Genomic DNA, 20,693 nt, shown 5'->3' on the forward strand with positions numbered 1-20,693 from the left:
TGTTCTCTTAACTAGCTATTTCTCATAATCTGCCTTTGCCAATCTAACCACTTCTGTGGTACTGTTACAGATCAACTTGCAGTTGTTATAGACTTCAATACTTCTCATTGTTCTGTAACTCCCCTGTGGCATCTTTTTTGGCTCTAGCTCATTCATCCATCTTTTCACCTTCCTCATGCTATATTACTTAATGATATACACTGGCATTCAAAAGAAGTGCATCACCCCTTAAAATTGTAATTGTCGTCCAAATAATGTAAGTATATGGCAATATTTCTTACAGATTGCATTAGATAAGACTTACACGTGTAGGTGATGACGTAATATTACATCAGCTGTTACTGTCAGCTATATAAGCACGCTCTTTTTTTTTATGTGAACCCCAAACACGAGAGGTATTAGAACCTATAGTACTTAGTACCGTGCTTGGGTTGGAGGTTGAGAAGACGAAAGAAGATATTTGTTGACATTGGACTTGAACTTCTGTAGATTGTAATTTTCAGGAAATAAGTATGAAGGAAGGTTGTTCCAGAAAACGGCAGTTGAATGAATAAATGAGGAAGATGAAAAGTTGGTTCTGTGGGTTTGAAGTTGGACAGTAAATGGATGTTGGCTGGTGGCGGCACGTGTTCGGGCTGTTTTGAAAGAGAGAGTGGGAATTATAGAAGCCAATTCAGAAGAACAGTGCCCATGGAAGTATCTGTAGAAGAAGCATGCAGCAGAAACAGTACGTCTATGAGAAAGCGAGTGGAGAGACTGTTAGAGATGAATCATTAATTAACCTAACTGCCCTCTTCTGAATGGAATCAAGAAGCCTGAGAGAGGTTTTGGGGGCACCACCCCAGATGTGGGAACAATATTCCATGGCAGGGCGGATTTGCGATTTCTACAGAGTGAGCAGCTGTTTGGAAGAAAAGTAATGCCGAGAGCGAAAGAGAAAACCAAGTTTTTTAGATGCAGAGGAAGCAATATTTGTAATGTGCTTGTGCCAAGAGAGATTAGAAGTCAGGGTAATCCCCAAAAGAGATATGTCATTTTGCCTAGAAATCGGAGTGTCACTAAAGATAAGCATAGGAGCAGAAGAATCCTTTTTGCGAGATATAAGACAAGACTGAGTTTTAGAAGGGTTGGAATCAACTAAGTTGTCTTTGCCCCACCGGAGAATTACCTGAAGATCGGCATTTAAGGAATTGGTAGCAGATTTTCGAGAAGTTGAAGCTGATTGAGCAGGACAAGGTTTCTCAAAATGGAAAGTTGAATGCAATGTGCTATCATCGGCAAAACAATGGATAGGATTTCCAGTCAATGGAAGAAGGTCATTGATATACAAGAGGAAAAGAGTGGGGGAAAGAACTGAACCTTGGGGGACACCGGCATTAGTGGAGAAGTTAGAAAACAGAGAGCCATCTACCATCACCCTCAGTGAGCGATCAGAGAGAAAACTGGATAACCAATTACTAAAAACAGTTGGCAAACCATAAGATGGAAGCTTGTTTAGAAGACCTTTATGCCAAACACGATCAAAAGCCTTTGGGATGTCAAGAGCAACTGCTTGTGTTTTGCCGAACCTTTCCATTGAATTAGTCCATAAATGGGTAACATAAGCCAGAATATCACCAGTGGATCGACACTGACGGAATCCAGACTGGCGATCGTTGATCAGACGGAAGGTTTCTAGGTAGTTTAAGAGTTGGCGGTTAATTGATTTCTCCATTACTTTAGAAAGAGTAGAAGTAATTGCAATTGGACGATAATTGGATGGGAGGGATTTGTCACCCTTTTTAGGAACTGGCTGGATATGAGCAAATTTCCAAGCGGAAGGAAAAACACCTTTGGAATAAGAAAGTGAAAAAAGGCGGCAAAGAATAGGAGTAAGTTCAGGAGCACAGGTTTTGAGAACAAGTGGAGAAATACCATCAGGACCTGGAGCTTTCTTAGCATCAAGATTCATCCAAATCCTTCTGATATCCTTTTGACGGAAGACCACACGAGGCATTGAATGGAGCGTGTTGGGAATGGTGGGAGGTGTTTTTCCAAGATCATTAATACGAGCTGGAAGGAAAATGGGATGCTAGCAGGTCAGCTTTATCCTTGGCTGAAGTGACAACAGAACCATCTGGTTTGGACAGAGGTGGGAACAGAGATGGGCAAAAGTTGTGGCCAATAGCTTTGGCAAGAGACCAGAATGCTCGGCTACCATTAGGGCAAGAAGCAAGTTTTCTACTCTTAGCCTGTTCAAACTCTAGTTTGGACTGATTAATAACTGCTTTACAATTGTTGCGAGCTTTGGTGTAGGCAGAAAATGAAACTGAAGAATTAGAAACAAGCCAATTACGATATGCAACGTTCTTCTCTTGGACAGCCTTAGCACATTTATTGGAAAACCAAGGTTTAGATAAAGGACGAGATTTTAAAGTGGAGTGTGGGATAAAGGATTCCATTCCTGCAAGAATAATTTCACTGACACGATCTGAGCAAACGTTGACATCAGAAGTTTTGAAACAGTAATCTGACCAAGGAAAAGAAGAAAAGAAGTCTCGCAGGTCATCCCATTTTGCATTCTTGTAATTTCAACCAACACGAGGTTGGGAATAGCCATGAGATAAAGGTTCCATTGGAGAAGAGACAATCACCAAGTTGTGATCTGAAGTGCCTAAAGGACCTCTCACTTTGACTGTGTACTTAGAAGGGTTGTTTGTGAGAAAAAGATCAAGCGTATTGGCTGTATGATTAGGATTGTCCGGTATTCTCGTAGGTAAATGAACAATCTGTGCTAGGTCATTAGTAATTGCAAAAGCCTCAGCATCTCGACCTGCTGGGTCAGTGTGACTAGAAAACGGAAGCCAGCTGGAGTTGTGAACATTAAAATCACCAAGGAAAATTACCTCATTGTTAGGAAAGTTGGACTGGAGAAAGTCAAGTTTCAAAGAAAGGAAAGCAAAGAGCTCCAAGTAATTAGTGGAGTTGGGAGAACGGTAGAGACAACAGATGAATTTGACACAATGAGGTAGAGAGATTTTAAGCCAGAGAACATCAAAGAGAGGAGACTCCAAATTGCCAAGTCTCTGACAGGGAATATCAGAACGGACATATGCACAAGTACCACCTTTGAGGCGAAAGGAATCATACAGCGAATAATTTGGGCATCTGAGATGCGCAGTAGTTGAATCAACCGATAACTGAGATTCTGCCAGAAAAAGTACATGGGGTTTGGCAGACTGCAAGTGGAAATGGACATCTCTGAAATTAGAATTGAGACAACGTATATTTGTGAAATGAATTAGGAAGTTCTTGGGAGGTTTAGATCTTTTCGCAGATAAGCTTGCTCTATTAGTTTGACAATTCATGGTGTATTCAATAGTAAGAAAAAGTGGGCAGGACATGCTGTATGAAGTAATGAAATTTTTGTATATGGCATACACGTGGTTAAGAATATACTCAGATCCTTGACATAACGTGGTCTCGACAATACTCCCCACATACACACTACTCGGACTCCCTCCAGTCACTATCTGGCAGAGTAGAGGTAGCAAGATTATACACTAGCTGATCTGGAAGCCTCCTAGAAAGTTACCAATAGGTTCGGTCTGGTGTACTAACTAGCAGCTGGCCTGCGAACACCGTTTTAGAGTTGTACCCTCGAAATGTAAGGAATATTGGATCCCGCCACGACATTCATCATAACCTCAAAAGTCATCAATCATACTGCATGATGGAAGAGATAGGGAAGGGTTGTCCGGAACTTAGCTCTAGAGACTAAACATGGGTTCCACCACTTCAAGCCTCCAATAAGCAAAGTGGTGGTATTTCACCGGTTGATGTGAGTCATCTACCGCCTAGTACTGCCTGGTAACATAGAGGGGCGGAATTCCTCCATATGGTGTGGGCGCCTCACCTCGACCCCTGTTTACGTTGGTTCACACCTGGGTGGTCACCCACCACGTACTTGTGCATGGAGGTTATAACCCAGGATTACTAACAGTCCCACCATCGTGGAGGTGCAAGCAGAGGATTTGGCTGTCATAGACCATCCGGAATTCGCCGAAATTGGGTCCACTTGACTTGAGAGTCCTTGACAACCTCAAGGACCACGTGACAACCTCAACGAATGACTACAGCTCTGCAAGAGCTGTAGTCATACCTTGCTTGTGTCAGGATGGTGAGTTACATGCAATTGATGCCAAGAAGAAAGAGTGCTACTGTTGCTTTAGGTGAGGAAGGATGTTCTTCCCGTCATATTGCTTATAGTGTCTTGTAATCAGTCGACAGTGAGTAGATTTCTTTCCAAATTCAAGAATACTGGTTCTGCTGATAGGAAAAGAGGAACCAAAACAGGACCACATTTTGAAGCACTTATGTCTTAAAAACTGTAAAGCTTCTTTGTCTGAGCTGAAAAAAGAATGGGAAGAATATACAGGAGTGGTAGCAAGTGTAATAACAGTCAGAAGACGCCTCTTCAAAAATGGACTTGTAGCCCGTTGTCCTAAGAAGAAGCCCCTCTTCACACAAAAAATGAAAAAAAAAGGCCCAATATATTTGGTGTAAGGAGCATGTCAAATGGACCCCCGAGCAGTGGAAGTCAGTTATTTTCTCGGATGAGAAGAAATTCAACCTGCATGGCTCTGATGGGAGACAAATGATTCACTGTAGATGTGGTGAAGAATAACATCCAGACTGTATGGCATCTACAGTGAAATTCCCTACCAGCCAAATGATACGGGGGTGCATTTTGTATCGCGGAGTAGGTCACCTGCAGTTTATAAAAGGTTCCGTAAATGCATATGGATACCTGGCTATATCGGAAGGCAAATTGCTGCCAACCATTAACTTCAAGAAGCCATAATTTGCGTTTGGAACCATGAATTATCAGTTGATTATCTTCAGAAATTGATTTTGTCAATACCTCGACGGTGTGCAGCTGTCATCAGGGCCAGAGGCGGTTCAACTAAATATTAGTTTGCACCTGGTGAACTTTTCATTTTGTTTTCCATTTAAAATGATAAACTGAAGCAAATGAGGGCTTCTGATAACATTTCAGCCATAATTGTCGTGTTTACCAAAACTGTTGTATAAAGGTTACAAATGCTCATTTTGGAATATTTTGAGAGCACCTGTCAAATATTACTTAGCTTTGCCTTAACTATTAATAAATATCTTTTGTTTATATTTCTATTTGTGATACTAGTCATTAATGTAACATACCATTGCGAAAAAGGGTTAGAAATGTGAAATTCCTAGGTGGTGCACTTTCTTTGAACACCAGTGTATACGTATTCATGGCTTCATAACTATAGATTTAGAAGTACACCATAATTCTAATGTTCATGCTCAGTGTGCTACCTCCCCAGATGATAAAGGTTATGTAGCATCTTAAGCTGTCATACTCTCCTTTCCTGAAATTAAAATCCATACCTTTGTCTTTAACAACTGCTACCTCTCTCTCCTCATTATCCAACTTATAACTCCATGCTCACTCCCTGTAGATGGTACATGTACCATCAGCACGATGTCATCTGATCCATGGAGGGTGAACAGGTCTAGAATATTTTTTGTCCCTAGTACTTTCCCTTAACATGCTAACAAAAATAACAATCATTGTATGATTTAAAAATATTGTTCTCTATGGTTACTTTTCCTCCCACTTGCTCCAATCAATTAGGGAAAACTGAAATCGCTCTTACTAAGGCATATACATTTTTATGCCCATTCCATTTGCATGTAGAGACTCTCATCACAGTCTTCAGAATCTCATTATACCTTTGCTTCAAACTAACTTATACCCACAAATTCTATACTAGCATGTGGAATTCTGTGAAAGCTTTTGTTGCCCTCAGGCTGATTTTGATAAGAAGCATGACCTCACCATTCTTTCTTCATATTCTTCCTAAATAAAGGGTTTTCCAATAGTAACGCTCGATGTTTGGCAACAGCGCATGACGAAGTCGACAGTCACACAGGTGGTATCTTTGGTAGCCGTATTCAGTTAGTCTGTGCATTTTATTATGGAGCGTTACACGACTGAGCAACGAGTCGAAATTGTAAAAAATTATTATCAAAACCAATGTTCTATTCGTCAAACGTTTCGTGCACTCTGTGCAGTTTATGGTGTCGACGAACGTCCTTCAGAATCCACAATTTGCCGTTTAATAAACAAATTCGAAGCAACTGGGTCTGTGGTAAATCTGAAAGTGCCTGTACGTCAGCGAAACGCAAGATCCGTTGAAAATATTGCTGCAGTCCAGGAAAGTGTGCGTGAGAATCCGCAACAGTCCATTCCGCGTCGGGCTCAAGAACTTGGCCTATCTTCGACGACAACTTGGCGAATCCTGCATAAGGACTTAGGGCTTCACCCTTATAAAGTGCAATTAACCCAACAACTAAAGCCCAACGATCATGCGCAGCGGCGTGCATTCGCTGATTGGGCGCTAGAGCAGTTGGAGGTCGATCCTGATTTTGGGCGAAAAATAATGTTTAGTGACGAGGCTCATTTCTGGTTAAGTGGCTTTGTTAACAAGCAAAATTGCCGAATTTGGAGCGACGAAAACCCACGGGAGATTCATGAGGTCCCACTACATTCCGAAAAAGTTACGGTATGGTGTACACTTTGGTCCGGCAGAATAATCGGTCCGTATTTTTTCGAAAACAAAGAAGAAGTGGCACTTACGGTCAACGGTGAGCGATACAGGGCTATGATAAGAGATTTTTTTTGGCCTGCAGTGGATGGAATCGATCTAACAAACATTTGGTTTCAGCAAGACGGTGCTACGTGCCATACGGCACGTGATACAGTAACACTATTGCATGAGAAATTTGAAGGTTCCGTTATATCGCGAAATGGTGACGTTAATTGGCCGCCCAGATCCTGCGACCTAACGCCACTGGATTTTTTTCTCTGGGGCTTTCTAAAATCCAAAGTCTATGCTAACAAACCACGGACGGTTGCCGCCTTAAAGGCCAACATTAGGCGCGTTATTGCTGAAATTGAGCCACTTTTAGGCGATAACGTCATCACCAATTGGGTATCCAGGATTAACCAAACCAGACAAAGCCGCGGCGGACATTTATCTGATATAATTTTTAAAACATAATGTTAACACATATACTTCATAATAAAAATAAAAATAGATCACTATCACCCTCACAATTTGTTTTATTGCGTTACAAAAATCGAGCGTTACTATTGGAAAGCCCTGTACATTATACATACCACAGTAAAAGTGATCATCCCAATTTTCCAGGTGACACCACATTTTTATTAGTCCTATTACATCAGCATTAGTTGTCTTAACCAGGAATTTGAATTTATTTGTTTCACTGATGACACTCCTAACTTTACAATAAACACAGTTAAGACTAAATACATTTGTGTGCTAAGTGCATAGTCTGCTACCCTGAAATACACCCCTCAAAGTTATTTAAACATGTTTTACCCTAGCATTAAGCTTCCGATTTGTTTGAAAAGTCACTATCCTCAGAACATCTTACCAATATCAGCTGTTGAGGCAACAACAAGAAATACTGAGATGTGAACAAGAATTATTTTGACCCAGATCATCAGATTAACAGGTATGTATATTACCCTTGTTCCCCGACCTATCAGTTTCTCCTGAAACCTTATGATATCCTCACTAGCAAAAACCCTTGCACCACCTTTGTTCAAATGAGTCCCATCTCTATAAAACAGGTTCCTTCTACCAACAAGTGCAGAGCACACTGATAAAAATGTCTTCTCAAAAGCCTTTCAGGATCCTTACGTCTTGAAATAATCCACAAAACTTTCAGCATATGATCACTCCTATGTGACTAGACAGAATTGCCAACACAAACATTCTGACCTAACTTTCAACATTTTTAGCATGGTCCTATATTTATCCAAAAAGTCTTCAGTTTGTGTGCATTTAACATCATTAGTCACCACACAAATAATTATACTCTCTTGACCCTCTTAAAATCTGACAATCTGTTGGTGATACTAATAATTGTTGCTTCTGGTTCACCCATCTTTAATACAAAAAATGTTACTTGTTTCCCTGCCAATGGAATCTCCCAATAAAACTAAATCCTCTTGAACCAGAGCAGTATGCACTTGACTTTTCTGTTCTATGGCCCAAATTGAGTTTGCTTCACTGGCAGGCCACTAGATACTTGAGTCCCTCAAGTTCCTGGTTTTATTTGTCTCTAGGGCAAGCACCCATTTCATCAGTCAGTCAAATTTATCTAGGAATGCACCAAGTTTTAATTTGACATCAGTACACTCCTTGCATTGTGAACAAAGAAAAGAATGATCAGTTGAGCTATAATTTTCAACTAGATTGACCTCTGAATATATACCGCAGGCTATGCGAGTGATGAACTCATGAATTCATATGGGAACTGCTTACAGCCATTTCTGAGTCATATCCTCAAAATTAAATTTATAAAATACGACAGAATTAACTTTACAAAATATTACCATAATTAAATTAAAAAATATATAATTAAGCAGATACCAAAAATTTTGGAATTAAAGTTTCATCTACAAGGAGAAAGCATCATCAGGCCATGAATTGGGCAATAATTCCTATTCAATTAACTGTATCGGTGGGTTTAATTAAGGGTTAAGTACACAACACTAATGTTACAGTTAATGTTATCAAAGTGCTTTGCTAATCTAGGGGGTTATTCAGAATGAGCAGCACCTTGAATGCAAGGTTGGCTTCCTAGAAGTACCACTCAGTGTCACCAAAAAATGATAAAGTAAAACAGTTCTTAAATACCAGCCAGTTAAATACCACCCATACCTTCTTATTAGCTGCCCAATGAACTGTAAATATGTCCTTGCTATTTTATTGCACAGGTGTTGAGGGAGTGTAAAGCTAGCAACCTTCTTCTCTTTACTGCTTACAGTCACCTGCTACACAGTCACACAGTGGAGTGACTGTGTAACAGGAGACTGTAAGCAATAAAGAGAAGAGTGTTGCTCCTGTCTTGAAGCCTGGAGCAACCTTCTCTTTATTGATGAAAATCCTCGGTAGTATCCTCTTCCGAAAAAGCCTGTTTTATCCAGCATTAAAAACCTGCTGAGAGATTTAAACTGGAAATTTAGCTGCAGTAACATGATCTGCACTTTCCCAAGCACTTTCAGATCGTGCAGGTTCTGTCTAGTCCTTACTCACAATAAAGTAAAACTATTCTTTTGACAAGAGCATTCATAGATTTTCAGAGCCTTAGCTCTAATTGCAATGATGCTAAGTTTGCTTTTCTTGTTTTCATATTGTATGTTCATTTGAAACATCATTACCACCTTCTCAATTACTGGATTTTTACCTTTTTTGTTATTTTGGTAGGCAGGGAAGAATGCAGAAAGAAATTCTGCATTCTTCTTAATATTACAAATGATTCCTCAACACACATATTAAAAATGTTTCCAAGTGATTCCTCACCTGCTTCAGTATGATTCAATATTTATAATTCCGGTGCTCGCTCGCTCACTCTCTCTCTCTCGCCATATTACTGAATAAAGATGAATGCTAGGACAAAGAATACCAAATCACACAAAAATCTACAAAAGTGATATAGCACAAAACCAAGGCTAGACAGTACAGAAACAAATTATATGACTCACAACACAACAAAACAAAGTTAAATGACACAACACTTTACAGCAGCTGACAACAACCAACCAACCACCTGTGACTTGGTCACTACATGCTTAACTGCACAAGGCTAAATTTTGCTCTCATAAATGGAAGTCCTGATAGAAGTATGGTCCTAACATATGCCAAGATCACACATATCAAGGAAATCCTATATTTTCCTTGCATCAAGGGCCGTTCTCTTCTTCTAAAATTCAACACTACACTTTGGTTGGTTCTTTTATTCTATTTACCTCCTCTAGTTAACACCAAAATAAAAAAAACCCAAGAATATATTATTGGATCTTACCTTTTGAATTTGACAAAATTACAATTAGCTTTAATCATATTCTTGAAGTCTTCTTCACAGGTTAATCTAGTACACCGGGTTAAATTACACCATGATATCAATAATAAATTTATTCTGGGAAGGCTTGGGTTGTAATATGTGGCTGCTTATTCTTGATTCTAATATGTAAATAATATTATTTGTAATATAGTGTTTTTTTAATTTAAACATTTTGCTTACCTTGAATTTAATTCCGCCAGTTGTAAATCATGCACAGGTAATTCATCTTCCCAATCTAATATAGTATCACAGAGTTTGCCCCTACATGGTTTCCCACTTTTCTTAGGAAAAGGACACAACTGGCCTGTACACTTCTGGCCAACAGTTTTTGATGCTGTATTTCGTATAAACAATCTACAGTAGACATCAACAAACATAATTTTAACAAAATAAATCGATATACATACATGAAACAAAATGCATGTCTATACTTATTTTATTAAAATGACATAAAGATCTAAAAATTATTATTCTTAATTAAAGATTAGTTGTACACAGTGGAGATATACAAACTGCTATGCTACCAGGTCCAACACTGTGGGGGGGGGGGAGAAAGGAAGGAAGAATGTGACTGTTAAAGAGCTGGGGAGAGGGACATTTGAAAACTTATTATTATAAGTTATTGTTACAGGATACAAATGTAAGGTAAAAAGCATTTGTTTCAAGTTTGTATAAAAGACTGTATTTGAACATAAAGTGAGATTTTTGAAAAATCAAGCAGCATTATAAATACACTTTTATCCAACAGTTTGCATTCACTAACATAGTGTTAGGAAATCATTAAAGGAAAAAAAGTTAGCTCTCAGGCTTCTTTATGAACAATTAATAAGAAATATTTGTTACAAGTTAGCACATTCCTATTATCAACACCATGTAGAATTGACCAATTTGGAAACTTAGTTATAATTCATGTGATTTATTGTAAGTGGTGGCTAAATCCGTTTTTCTTACATAACATCAAACAAAACCAAGTTTGCTGCAGAGTGCATTGATCTCATATTGTGGATTCATGGGTTGCCTTGATATTGCACTACTCTAAATAAAACGTACTGCTCCAGTGGTGAAGTATATTATAAGTTTGCCACTGCCAAGACTCAAGTTACAACTCTGAAGTCTCAGTGAGCAGGTAGGCAAAATGACAACTTTAGCAACCCAAAAAGTATCCATAACATATGATATACAAAGGGTACACAAAAATAAAATTAAGTAAATTAAGTGACTGGCAAAAGCTGGTGCTACAAATGGCCAAAAAAGCATTGTTGTAAGTGGTGGTCTTATGTTTGTTTGCTTGTTATTTGGTTTTTAGGAGCATTAGCAACTAAGGCCATATTGCTCCGAGGATATGCAGTGGTCATTCCCTGACCTTTCCGCATCCTCCGTATTTGGTGGTCACGGGCTCGAACCCCAGTCATGTGCTATGCACTGCTGCTCCTGCCTGCCTGGCTACTGAGGCACCTAAGTGGTGGTCAAAGCTGGTTTTTTTTTTTTTTTAATGTAGCACTGAGCAAACTAAGTTTATTACATAGTGATCTCATATTGTGGAGGCACCCTCACCACAAGTTGTCTTGGTATTGCACTAATCTTAAAAAAAAAAAAAAAAATACACTGCTGTAGTGGAGAAGTACATTTCGGTTTTATTTAACATGTTCATCACTGCTCAGATTTGAGTTTTGACTCTGGAGTCTCAGGCAATATGAAGACCTTATATCAACCCAGTGAGAAAAAATATCCACAATATAAGATATGAGAAGGTGCACAATAATAAAATTATAATATTATTTTTAGCACTCAAAACACCAGCTTTTGCCAATCAATTTATTTTATTTTTGTGCATCCTCTCATATCTCACATATTGTAGTTACTTCTTCGTCACCGGATTGCTAAGGCCTTCATATTGCCTACCTGATCACCAATAAGACTCCAGTGTAGGAATTCAAGTCTGGGCAGTGGAAAACACTTTAAATAAAACACAACATACTTCTTCCACTGGAAATATTTCTTTTAGCTGTACTCTAAAAGTCACTGGAGCAGTGACTTTTAGAGTACAGCTATACCATGGTGAAGATGCCTCCATAATATGAGATAAGTGCATTAAGCAAACTTAGTTTGCTTAACACTACATAAGAAATATGGCTTTGGCCACCACTTACAATGTTTTTTAGCACTATCTCATATGTTTGTTATTTGGATTTTAGGAGCATTAGCAACTAAGGCCATACTGCTCCGGGGATATGCGGTGGTCATTCCCTGACCTTTCCGCATCCTCCATATTTGGTGGGCACAGGCTCGAACCCCGGTCTAATCAAGAAGCGTGTGCTACGCACTGCTGCCCACCTGGCTACGGAGGCGCCACTATCTCATATATTGTGGATACGTCTCATCACAGTGTGCTAAGGTCTTCACATTACCTGCTTGTCAATCAGACTCCAAACAGAATTAGATTTGAGTGAACATATCAGCCCTTAGATGATTTGAGGTTGTAAGTTTGTTGGTTTGTCATGATCTCTTCTGATTCACTTGAGTGGTTTACATCTCGTGTCTGTCTGTCCGTCTTTCCTTTCTACGGGTTTTCCCCTTTCATTTAGTGTGTATCAGAGGCCTTTTCCAAGGTTTGCAGTTAATTTTATCTAAAAATTAAAATTCAAGTCTCAGCAGTGGAAAACATTTTGATTAAAACAGCAATATCCATGGGCTACATGTTGCCTTTCAACGCATTCTGTGTGGCCTACGACAAAGAAATTATAAGACATCTGTTATGATTAATATAAGATTTTTTGACATTATAAGAAGTGACAGAACTAGGTTTATGAAGGTGTGGTACGATAGTATAAAATGCTTCTGAAATGAAGAGCAGTATGAAGTTATCCATGCTGAAGATAATTCTTTGTCCCTGTTTTTCTGGAATTAATCTTTCATAGGAACTGAGTTGCTTATATCTTCCAATTTTATTATTTAAACTCAAGCTACACTTTCTTTTTCAGTACGTTTCATTCTTACTTCTCAGAAGCAGGATGCTGCTGCAATCTGTTTACTGTTCCTGGAATATAATTTTCTTAGCCAATTTCCTTTTTTTTTTTTTTTTTTTTTGTACCATCCATAATTGCTCTCTGTGAATTAAACTACAAGTGAAAAAAAAAAAGAAAGTGGGCACTGTTGTTTCTGCATATTCAAGGAAGAATGGACTTCAAAATACTGTATATTCTAAATATGTTCTTTATTTATGTAAGACTATAATTAAGTATTCAAACTTTTTTCATCAAAATGTATGTGACCCACGAGGCTTTCTTAAGCTGCCCAAGCCAGCTAAAACAATTACCTGTCATAGCTCTATGTACAGATGGTGAGCAACTGTGAATTCCTTAGTATGGATTTCAATTTTGCCCAATTATTGATTTGAACAAGCAGAAGGAAACTACAGTGGGGGACAAAATTTTTGAATCAACTAAATGACTGTTGTTGTTGTTATTTGGTTTTTAGGAGCATTAGCAACTAAGGCAATATTGCTCCGGGATATGCGGTGGTCATTCCCTGACCTTTCCACATCCTCCGTATTTGGTGGTGACGGGCTCGAACCCCGGTCTAATCAAGAAGCATGTGCTACGCACTGCTGCTCCTTCCCACCTGGCTACGGAGGCGCCCTAAATGACTGTCATTTGTATCAGTGTATTAGTGAAAATACAAGGGGGAAGAATTTTCTACACCAGGGGGTCCCCAACCTTTTTCATCAGAGGGCCACATAGAAAATTCATAACAAATGGCGGGCCGGAGTCAGTGCAATTTTGAAGACTAAAAACACTGTAAACCAAAAAACGCAATTTTAGCGACTTCACCAGGTCAAATGGGGTGTACAAGATAGAAAAACTATAAAAAATTATAAACAAGGGATATTTATTGTAAATAAAGACATCACAATCATCATCAGCCATTTTCAATCCACTGCAGGATGAAGGCCTCTCCAGCAACTTTCCAGTTCCTTCTGTTTTGAGCACTGGCCATCCATTTACTACCCAAAAACTCATGAATTTCATCTATCCATCTCCGCCTTTGTCTTCCAGGTTTTCTTCTAGCTCCTCTTGGGTACCATTCTGTTATTTTCTTAGTCCATCTGTCATCATGTCTTCGAGCTATGTGTCCTGCCCAAGACCATTTTAGTTCTTTAGTTTTGATAAGAATGTCCTTTACTTGAGTTTACTGCCTAATCCATGTGTTTCTCTTCTTATCTAACAGTCTGATTCCCAATATAATTCGTTCCATTCTTTGCTGTGTAGTTCTCAGCTTCTCTTCCATTCTTTTGGTGAGTGCCCAAGTTTCACTTCCATAAGTCATTGATTCATTATTTTACGTTTCAGATAAACTAGGATATTGCTCTTCAGTATGTGACTATATTTCCTGAATGCTATCCATCCAAAATTTATTCTTCTCTTGACTTCCAGCCATTTATCATTATTACAGCTAATAACTTGTCCCAGATAAGTATATGACTCCACCTTTTCAATTACTGCTCCTTCAATCATTATTTCCCTTTCCGTGGCATACTTGTTCATCATTACTTTTGTTTTAGCCATATTCAACTTTAGTCCAAAATCCTTACTAACTGTGCATAACTGATTAAGATTTTCCTCTAATTCTTTGGGATTGTGGCTTATAACCACAATGTCATCTGCAAATCGTAAATGGTTTAGGTACTCTCCGTTCACATTGACTCCTTTCTGTGACCAGTCTAATCTTCTGAAAGCTTCTTCCTCAAGGGCAGCAGTAAACAGCTTCGGAGATATTGTGTCTCCTTGTCGAACTCCTTTCTCGATTTTAAATTTCCTACTGTCTTTGTCTAGTCTAATAAAGGAGGTAGCACTCTCATATATTTTCTTCAAAATCGTAATATATGGGGTATCTCTGCCTTGTCTTTCCAGTGCATGAAACGTTGCCTTATGCTGTATGGAGTCAAATGCCTTTTCATAATCCACAAATGCCAGGCATAATGGTGTTTTATATTCATTTGCTTTCTCCATTAGCTGTGATATTACGTGAAGGTGATCCATAGTTGAGAATCCTATCCTAAAGCCAGCTTGCTCTTTCGGTTGATTCTCATCAAGTATTCTTTCTAATCTGTTAGTAATGACCCTTGTGAACAACTTTTAGATGTGCGATAACAAGCTAATTGGTCTATAATTTCCAATTTCTGATTTATCTCCTTTCTTATGCAGCAAAACGGGATGGGATCTATCCAGTTATATTAAAGGAGGCAGCAAAGGAAGTAAGCAAACCCCTAGCCATAATTATGAGAGCTTCTTTGGACTCAGGGGAGGTACCCATGGACTGGAGATGTGCAAATGTAACCCCAATTCACAAAGGAGGATCAAAGGCTGACACAAGTAATTATAGACCTGTTAGTTTAACTTCGGTTCCAGGAAAATTAATGGAGGCACTGGTTAAAGAAGCACTGCAGGATCATCTGGACAAGAATTCAGTTATAGCTCAGACACAGCATGGGTTTGTTAAGGGCAGGTCTTGTCTGACCAATTTGATTGGATACTATGATGTAGTCACAAAAGAACTGGATGCAGGGAATAACTTTGATATTATATATTTGGATCTTAGAAAGGCTTTTGATACTGTTGCGCATGGAAGACTGCTGCACAAATTGGAGAAGTGTGGCATTCGAGGCAAATTGCTGCTATGGATAAAGGGATGGTTGAGTGGCAGAAGACAGAGAGTGGTAATCAATGGACACTGCTCAACGTGGACTAATGTTATTAGTGGAGTTCCTCAGGGTTCAGTGTTGGGTCCATTGCTGTTTTCTGTATTTATAAATGATATTGATGATGGTGTATCAGGCTTAATGTCCAAGTTTGCAGACGATACAAAGGTTGGCAGGGTTGTTAAGGACACTACTGATACTATGCTGCTGCAACAGGATCTGGAAAGGTTGAGCAGATGGGCTGAGAGGTGGCAAATGTAGTTTAACATTGACAAATGTAAAGTACTACATATGGGAAACAGTAACCCCAGATCAACGTATCAACTCTGTGGTACTACGCTGACAGTGGTAGAGAATGAAAAGGACCTGGGGGTAATTGTGCAGGCAGATATGAGGTTCTCTGAGCAGTGCAGACGAGCTGCAAGAGTAGCTCATGGTGTCTTGTCAATGATATACAGGAATTTTTCTAGCAGGGACAGGGATGTGATTATTCCCTTGTATAAGGCATTGGTCAGGCCACACCTTGAGTACTGTATACAGGTCTGGAGGCCTCATTTCAAGAAGGATGTAGAGCTGCTGGAACGAGTACAGAGAAGGACAACAAGATTAGTGAATGGAACAAAGGGTTGCTCTTACGAAGAAAGGCTTAAGTTTTGCAAATTACAGAGCCTGGAGACTAGGCATCGCCGAGGTGATCTGATAGAGGTGTAGAAGGCTTTGAATGGCTTGAGCATGCTCAATGCCGATGGAATTCTTCCTCTTGCTCAGAATAATCACCTGAGAGGGCATAAATTCAAATTGAGGAAGGACGGATGTCGGATAGATGTGCCGAAATTCGCCTTTAGCCAGCGGGCAGTTGGTTTGTGGAATAGACTTCCATCGCTTGTTGTTGAAGTTGATAGCCTAAACAAATTTAAGGCTCAGCTGGACAGGTATTTCGAACGAATTGAGGGGTGAAATGGGAGTAGTGGTTGTTTTTTTTTTTTTTTTTTTTTTTTTTTTTGGCTGATGCTGAATAAGCTTGCTTTCTTGCATATGCCTCTACTAATGCTAAAACTATGATTGCATTATTCCACTGCTTAGGTGTTATACCTTTTCTAATGCACTTTGTGAAGAGCCTTGCCAGTTTTTGTGTCATGTCTCTTCCTCCCAATTTTAACAACTCTACAGTAACTTCATCTTCCCCCAGGGCTTTCCGATTCTTTATTTTCTTCAATGCATGTTCTACCTCATCAGGAAGAATATCGGGTATGTCTTATGTGTTGCTACTTTGCAATCCATCTTCCCCACTGCTGGTATCATTCCCTCGCTCCTTGTATAATTCTCTATAGTAGTCTTCTGCTATTGAATTATGCCTTCTCTGCTGTTTATAAGTACACCATCGCTATTCTTCAGCTTCAGTATCATTTGTCTTTCTGTATTACTGCTCATGGCTGCTGACATAAATCCTTTGTTTTCCCTTAATGCTTGTTCTACTTTTTTTGTGTTAAATCTTCTTATGTCCTCTCTGAGTCTCTTTCTAATGGCTTTGCATAACTCAGTATACTCAATTTTCTCCCTGTCACTGTTTTTCTTGCTCTTCATTTGTCGTCTTCAGTTCATCACGACAAGTGTTTCTTGACTAATTTTTTCTTCTTTGGATTTCTGTTTCCCTATAGGTTTCTTGGGCTTTATCACTTTCAGAAAGTTGTAATATTCCTCGTAAATATCTTGGTCCCGAGCAGTCTGCAGAAGCTCAAACTTGTTCTTAAGTTCCAGTACATACTGCTTTTTCTCCTCCTCTGTTATCTCAAAGACCTTTGTATTATTTACTCGATTCAGTTTTTTCCTTTCCTTTCCTACATCTATATCAAGTGTACATCTTACCATTCTGTGATCACTTCCAACATTTACCTTATTCAGGACGGTAACATCATTCACAATATATCTTCTGTTAGTGAGGATGAAGTCGATTTCATTAGTTGTTAATCCATTTGGACTCTTCCATGTCCACTTTCTGTTCACCCTTTTCTTGAAAAAAGTGTTCATTACTGACAGTCCTTGAGATTTTGCAAATTCCACAAGTCTTTCACCTCTTTTATTTCTTTCACCAATTCCAAAATTTCCTATAGTTCCTCTTTCTGTGCCAAGAAAAGTACATGGGGTTTGGCATACTGCAAGTGGAAATGGACATCTTTGAGATTAGAATTGAGACCACGTATATTTGTGAAATGAATTAGGAAGTCCTTGGGAGGTTTAGATCTTTTCGCAGATAAGCTTGCTCTATTAGTTTGACAATTCATGGTGTATTCAATAGTAAGAAAAAATGGGTGGGACATGCTGTATGAAGTAATGAAATTTTTGGATATGGCGTACATGTGGTAAGAATATACCCAGATCCTTGACATAATGTGGCCTCGACAATGCTTCCCGCATATACACTACTCGGACTCCCTCCAGTCATTATCTGGAAGAGTAGAGGTAGCAAGATTATACACTAGCTGATCCGGAAGCCTCCTAGAGAGTTACCAGTAGGTTCGGTCCGGTGTACTAACTAGCGGCCGGCCTGCGAACACTGTTTTAGAGTGTACCCTCGAAATGTAAGGAATATTGGATCTCGCCACGGCGTTCATCATAATCTCAAAAGTCATCAATCATACTGCATGATGGAAGAGATAGGGAAGGGTTGACCGGAACTTAGCTCTAGAGACTAAACATGGGTTCCACCACTTCAAGCCTCCAATAAGCAAAGTGGTGGTATTTCACCGGTTGATGAGAGTCATCTACCACCTAGTACTGCCTGGTAACATAGAGGGGCGGCGTTCCTCCATGTGGTGTGGGCGCCACCCCTGCTTACGTTGGTTCACACCTGGGTGGTCACCCACCATGTACTTGTGCATGGAGGTTATACCCAGGATTACTAACAGTCCCACCATCGTGAAGGTGCAAGCAGAGGATTTGGCTGTCACAGACCGTCCGGACTTCGCCGAAATTGGGTCCACTTGACTTGAGTGTCACCCGAATATCAGTTCCATCAGCATTTTAGACTCCTAGGTAGCATCTACAACTTGTCTGGCATATCTGAGAGAATGTCTGTGACAACCTCAAGGACCAAGTGTCTAAGTGAATAGCAAGAAGTTTTCGGAAGAAAAACTTCCATTCAAAAACACATAACCATTATGAGTGCACTCCCCCTCCCCAGTAAATGAGTTATGCTAACCTTATGTAATAACATTAATATCTCCTGTAATCTTATATTACGATACTGCATAGGGTTAGTGCAATCCAGCTAATGAATAAATGCACACATTACAGTTGTTATGTATTTAAATGGAATTTTTTTCTTCCAAACACTGCTTGGCTGTTCACTAAGACTAAATACAACTGTTCATTTGTTCAGCATATATTTACTAATAGAGGCCACCTGCTGGCTCATGAGAAGACAGTAAACTCTGAGACAGCTGTCTCCTGATGTCTCAGATTTTTAAATGCAGAACAGATTCACCTATTGGGTGATACTTTGTGATTTAAAAAGATATTAGCAACTTAGGCTGAACCCTGGATAATGGCATAAGTCGCTAAGCTGGACATAAGACCAAGCTTAACCCCAAGCCAGTTGTGTGAGGGTCGATGAGACACTAGATAATATTTCAGTAATTCATGCTCTTCATTTACTTTGTCCACACAGCTGAAACTTCTAACAGCTCTTTTTTAAAATGCTTATTTGATTACTCCACTGAAAATTCCAAAAATTTCTCTTAATTATCACATAATTTGAAAAAATTCAAGAATAAGTTAAACCTCATTATATGCAAATGTTGAGTGGCATTTTCCATGTACTTTATTGACATGTGCTTTCCTCCATTTGGAAATGCTCTTTGGCTTTATGACAGTGAAACATTGTCTGGAATCACACTGTTGACACGTGCGCTTCACATTTCATGCAGTAATGACCCTGTTATTGACAGGCTGGCATCCAATTGTAACATGTTTGTTGAAGCATGCACTTTTCAATAAATAACTTCAAAATTAATTAAATTTATGTTTTTAATATAAAAAATTGATTTTTCATAGTTGCATTCAGAAAAGATTGAAAATAATGGTGGAATGAATCAAAAAAGTGAACACTTTTGAATTATTTCTAGCTGATTTTTCAAGTGAGCATGCACAGGATTGAAGTCACCCTGTGCACACACACAAAAAAAAAAAAAAAAACAATCCTTTGTGTGCACTTGGTGAAAGGTTAATCAATCGTAGAGAGAACAGAGCCTAACACAATAATGTGCTTTGAAGCTGATTGATTGTTTGGATTTTTTTGGCGCATTAGCAACTACGGCTATAATGTGCCAAGACTAGGTAATATTTAAAAAATTTTAAATTCTCGGTGACCTAATTAGTAAGGCCACCATGTCCAGACATATAACAAAGATATAAAAAATAAATCAATAAAGAAGAAACAATAGCATAAATTAAATACAATTAAAAACTTTTATTAATTTAAAATAGCTAAAAACAGCAGACACGTTGTCATTGTCGGATAAAATCTGACTGAGTGTATATGGCTCAGTCAGATGATTAAAAGCGGTAAAACGGATATTGCTAAAATCTGGACATTCAACTAAAATGTGTCTTATTGTTAAAATTGTGCCACAGGACTCACACATAGGAGGGTCATCAGCCCTCAGCAGAAAAGAATGAGTTAAATAACTGTGTCCTATGCGGGTCCGGGCAAGAACAACTTCCTCCTTACGATTCCTGCGCAGACTAGACTGCCACGGTTCAATTACAGGCTTTATACAATATAATTTATTCCCAGTCTGTCTATTCCACAAGTCCTGCCATTGGGAATATATCTTTTGGTGTATTATTTGCCTGTAATCTGTATAGGGAACTAACAGGCAGCGGTTATTATTGGGAATTGCTGATTTGGCTGCGGCGTCAGCCAAATCATTTCCCCTAATCCCAATGTGGCTGGGAATCCAGCAGAAGCGGATGTCATATTCGCGTTCATGGAGAACGTGAATCTTCTGCTGAATGCTAGACAGAACTGGAT

The 20,693-nt window shown here is 39.0% G+C and overlaps 1 protein-coding gene across 1 annotated transcript in view; it reads right to left on the reverse strand.

The window, feature by feature from the left end:
- The window catches only part of Sirt6 (sirtuin 6), a 105,642-nt gene that overhangs the window by 16,525 nt on the left and 68,424 nt on the right, over positions 1-20,693 (reverse strand). Inside the window, exon 4 of the mRNA XM_090380750.1 lies at positions 10,144-10,317. Within this exon, the coding sequence (XP_090236876.1) occupies positions 10,144-10,317 (174 nt within the window). The remainder of the gene's footprint in view (positions 1-10,143; positions 10,318-20,693) is intronic.

The sequence above is a fragment of the Mastigoproctus giganteus genome, chromosome 9, assembly GCF_048544385.1.
Source record: "Mastigoproctus giganteus isolate SK-2022 chromosome 9, ASM4854438v1, whole genome shotgun sequence".
NCBI lineage: Eukaryota > Metazoa > Arthropoda > Arachnida > Uropygi > Thelyphonidae > Mastigoproctus > Mastigoproctus giganteus.